A 5,079-nucleotide genomic window follows, 5' to 3' on the forward strand; every position below is an offset into this window, starting at 1 on the left:
CAGGAACCCTTCGTACCCTTACCTGGAAGGACTACATCAGTTGGCAAAAGGTTGTTGCATTTGATTCAGAGCAAATACACTCTGTCTGAGGGGGGCAAAAGTGAAAGGGAGAGGTGAAGATCACATCCACTGGTATCAGATACTCAGACACATGACGAGATGAAACTAAAAACAACCTTTTCAAATTTTTAGCAATAATGCCATCAGTGCAGTGCTAGCCCTCAAATATTGTTAAATAGGCATGTGCCCATGGGCTTGTTTCCCTACCTTTTAATAATACTCATGGTGCATAGGTGTCACCTCAAACACTACGTTTAGAACAAGACTGCAGTTAATACCCTTGTCCCTGTAGGTGAGACCTGAGTCATGCCAGTTGGGTGTGATCCTTCCTGATGATTTATAAATAACCGGTAGAGTCGTCTTGGCCTCACCCCCTTTGCAGAGGTCTGCCAAGGTAGGCAGAAAGCAAGGGTTGTGTTTCTTCCTGGCATTCTCACAGGTTTTATTCCTCTAAAACTGCTTTGAATTTGGGGAGTGATGTTTTAGGGAGCACAGCTCCATAAGGGAAATAAAAAATTCAAATCGTTCTTCAAATCCATATTGAATATCTGGAAGAAGGTAGCATTAGGTAATGGAATATATTTGGCAGTCTCAGAAGAACACTTTTTTCTCGCTCTAAAGTGAAAACCCCATGTTTTTAACCATTTCTACTTCCCTATGCTAGTATCTGGAATTACGTTATCTATTCACTTTGGTGCACACCTGCCAAATTTCAGTCTGCCAGTGATGAGTTGCAAGCTACTGTGAAACCCTCCATATACTTTTAGCAAGATGATAAATGAGTACCTACCAATAGGCTAGGCAGAGCCCTAGCTGAAAATGTTGCAAGTATAAAATACAGAACATTGTGTTCACAGGGAATTTGGTAATGTCAGCCTATACTGACTGCTTCTTTCAGAGGCACAAGCGTCTTTGGAAACTTTTTGTTGCCTTTTAATACCCAGTTACACACAGGCGTGCCACTTAATTCCTTTAAGTTGCAAGAGCATCTCAGCATGAAGGGTTATGCAAAATAAGTAGATGTTACAAATCTATCATCTGAACTGTTATATTATGATCACATGTGATGAAACTTTCTAAGGGTTATGTTGGACATCTTGGTCATTATCACTGTCACTAGAAAAACAAAAACTTTCACATGCAGTAAATCCAGCATGTGTAAAATGAAATTGTTTTGGTTATTGGAGCAGTAGTTGTTTCTAAAGTAGTTTGACCTGAAGCACATTTCTTTAGCCCTGCTAAATCTTTGATATATGGGCTTTCTAAAGCCTTCAAATTAAACACTTCATCTTCTGTCATCTGGTAACAGTATATGAAATGAGTTGAAGCAGAGGTGCAGAACAGGCTAGTGTTCAACTGAGTTATGCAAACTTGTTTTTTATTAAAGTACAAGACTATTGGAGTTCATCTAAAGAAAATTTTGAAATATGGGACTACCTGCAATGCTCCTGTCTAACAATTCAGGTGGTATCAGTCACGCTTTTAAATTCTAGGGGAAACGTCTAGAGAATGTAAAAGAGTTTAAACCTAAAGAACTTTTTCCTATAAAGTAAAGCTTTAAAAAGGAATATCCTTTTTGACATTTTTAATGCCATTTTATAATTCCAAAGAAGTACTACTACATAGCAGAGCTTTAAAAATTCTACAGACACATTACCGCTTTCTTTCAATTTTGTAAGATTCTGATGCTCGGAGGATTGTAACTGTTGAATGAGAATCCACACCATCTTTTTAAAGTGGATTTTTGTGGTCCAAGGGGAAGGAAAACATGAAAGGTTATGAAGCAGGCTGAGGGAATGAGAAAGGACTTCAGCCTTGGACTTTTTATTCTTCTTGTGCATTTGTACAATATTGATGTAGTAGAAATATACTTTCCATGCAAGTTTTAGGGTTTTTTTAAGTGTCTAATAGAGCTTTGCTATGTATAAGCAGTAATTTTTTTAAAATTGAAAGTTTATAAGGTATATTATTAGACATGCAGCCCTCTCCATGTCCATGACAAGGTTATAAATGACACTTTAATTATGACTTTAGCATGCCAGTGCCACACCACTACAACTACCACTTGTTTATATAGAAAATTTCATCATGTCCTGCTGCAAAATCACTCCTGTATTTCTAGTGACAGGCTTGATTTTTCCCACCCAGCCATATTTCAGTCTCAGCTTCATCAAACCTTGCACAACGTTTGACGCTGAGCTTTTCCCAGAAGTGGCAGCACTGAGCCCGGTGCCCGGAGCCTTCGCAGCAGCAGGATTTCAACTAGTGGTCTCCCCACAGGAGAGCAAACCCCCAGCACAGGAGCAGAATTTATCATCTTCCCACCTCGTACACCCACATTGGTGTTTAAGCTTATCACCGCAGGCAGTGGAGTGCAATTGGTCTTTGATTTGTTTGAACTACTGTTGCTACCTGTTTTCTGTGGGAGTGAATCAGATTTTGGGAGCGGCTGCTGCCGTGGGAGCATCCCAAGGGCCCCCTGATGGCACCATCTCAATGATGGTGCCTGCACCATGTGAGCCTGGAGCCAGCCGAGATGCTTCCCATCATCTTCCCACTTCTTTGCCAAAAGCTGTGCGTTTTATAAATGGCTTTTCCTACTGCACTGAAGGGGTCTGTAACTGTGAGTCAAGATCAAACTGCTTGTAAGCCAGCCTGGGCAAGACAGCGTTAAACATCTTCTGGTTGGCAGGTGCCACCAGCCGGGTTAGCAAACAAAGGCAGATTCTTCCATGCTGACCCGATGCCCCTGGGCTATTCATCGAAGCGCTGAAAGCTTTCTCTCCCACACAGCAAGCCTGGAAGCTCCAGGAGGGGCTGGCTTCAGTTTTCACACCCCTCACCAAGATCTCCCAGGCACCTGTGGGTGGGGGTGACCACTGCATGGGTGCAGGACCCACCGCCTTGCTGGGGCTTGGTTACACCTCACTTCAGGACAGAGACCTAGAAAGCTGAGCCTCAAAGGGGCCAAACCACAGCATTTGCTCCTCACATCCTCTCCTGGCTTGTTGCTTTCAGTGCTGAATTATTGTCCGTTCACCTGAAACGCTGCTGATGTAAGGGAGGGCCAGGTGCTGCTCAGCAGCACGTGCTGCTCCCAGACTTGGCCAGGGCTCATGGCTCCAGCAGATGTTCCTGCTCTTCAAGGTCCCCACCTCCTCTTGCCCCTGTGCAAATCCCAGTTGAGTTGACATCTGGACGCAGGCCATTAGGTTGTGGCCAAGACCCCAGCATGCAGTCATCCAGACTTTGGCCAATGGCTGGTTCCCAAAAACCAGAGTGTAGGAGGACCAAAGCCTCACTGGGAGTTTTCTATTACAATCACAAACCAGTTTGACTAGTTTTTTAATGGTAGATCAGTACTAAAAAAAAAAAATTGTTTTGGGGCAGTTTTACTCTAACTGTCCGTAACTGAATGGACTTTCTAACCACGTGCATGGCCTCCCTCCTGCAAGCAGGAGAGCGCTGTGGCACTAATACTTAAATTTTCTTCATATAAGGTTTGTGTGTATTTTTCAGTGCATCTTTTCTTGACATATACTCTTGCTTTCTTGGTCTCTGGGTGACCGCATCCACTATATTTAGCAATAACCTTCTGCGGAAAAAAAAAAAGAAGCAACTTACTGAATTATAGCAAGCTAGTTTCCTGCAAAAGCCGTACCTCAACAAAGAGGATAACGTGATAAAAACTTCAGCCATGAAATTCAGTACAGGAACAGAAACATTGCTGTCAAGAAGCGGAAAATGTGCTTATGTAACATTTATCTGCAAATGATTACAGCTGCTGTTGATGTTAACCACTCTGAACAGTTCATGGAAGCGCTAAATAAAGAGCTATTCTCACTAGCAGCTGTGAAAAAAAAAAGATAATTTCCTGATGCACTGTGCCGAGTGCTGGTCGAAGGGGTATTAAGGGGTTACTCTGGATTTACACCATCATTGCCAAGAATACAGTTATAGCTCGGTCTAGTTAATTGTCCTGACAAGGATGCAGAGCTGGCCTGGTTAAGTAATTAGACCTGTAAAGGAAAAGGGGGTTGTGTGTGGAAGGAGCTAATGCATTCAGTTATAATGAGCTACTGTTGCAGCGGTGCTATCTTTTGTGGAGAACAGCTCTGTCTGTGAACAATGCTTTATTCTAACTGAAACAGGAACTTGTGCCTTGCAATATTTCAAAATTATTTGGAACATTCATTTTAAAGGGTGTGTTTTCTTTGAGCAATAACAAATATAGTAAAACATTTTGAGAGGGTTGTTTTTCAGCCAGTGATCTAAAGTGTTTGACAATTGTAAGTCACTAGAGCCTATGCTAAGTAGGAAGATTAATTTTGTCGCTTCCATTTCATGTATGAGATAACAGAAGGACCTTGAGCACGTTTCGATTTGAAATCATGACATTGCTCCCCTGCAGGACCCCTGCCTCCATGGGCACTAACAAGTGCTCCTGGAAAAGTAGTCCAAATTTAGCCAAAATAAGATTGAGCAGAATAGACCCAATGTCTTCTGATCAAATATTTAGGTGAAAGGATCGCGTTGTCCAGCTTTTCCTGCTTTGACTTTCTGGGAGGAGCTGCCACTGGTCTTTGTCAACCAGTGCCATTATAATGATTAGTTAATAAATACCATTGCCCAAGATAGCCATGGCCATTGCCCAAGATAGCTGATCTCCTGCAGCAAAGCTCCCAGACAGATGTCCCTTGCTAGTTTGGGTCAGATACAAACCCAATGTGCACAGAGGAGAAGACAGCCCACACCACATAACAAAGCAAAAAGCAGATCCCTCAGCCCTCCAGGGAACGTTTGGCAGCTGAGTCTTCCCAATGCCTGTTCCAGCCAAATTTACTGAAACTGGTTATTGGTGCAGTGAGCTCTCGATTTAGCAGATCACAGAAAGTTTTGCAAGCTGTTGATTATAGAGCACACTAATTGAATGGCTCTTAAATGACTCATGAGATTAATTTACAGTGTTTTGCTTATTTTTGCTTATTTTTGCTTATGCAGCCCACCAATTTTCCCTAC

The 5,079-nt window shown here is 42.4% G+C and overlaps 1 protein-coding gene across 1 annotated transcript in view; it reads left to right on the forward strand.

The window, feature by feature from the left end:
- Nucleotides 1-5,079, forward strand: part of LAPTM4B (lysosomal protein transmembrane 4 beta) — a 47,734-nt gene that overhangs the window by 16,182 nt on the left and 26,473 nt on the right. The window contains exon 6 of the mRNA XM_010287515.1: nucleotides 5,062-5,079. This exon is cut by the window's right edge and continues 96 nt beyond it. Within this exon, the coding sequence (XP_010285817.1) occupies nucleotides 5,062-5,079 (18 nt within the window). The remainder of the gene's footprint in view (nucleotides 1-5,061) is intronic.

The sequence above is a fragment of the Phaethon lepturus genome, unplaced genomic scaffold (assembly GCF_000687285.1).
Source record: "Phaethon lepturus isolate BGI_N335 unplaced genomic scaffold, ASM68728v1 scaffold8460, whole genome shotgun sequence".
NCBI classification, from domain to species: Eukaryota; Metazoa; Chordata; class Aves; order Phaethontiformes; family Phaethontidae; genus Phaethon; species Phaethon lepturus.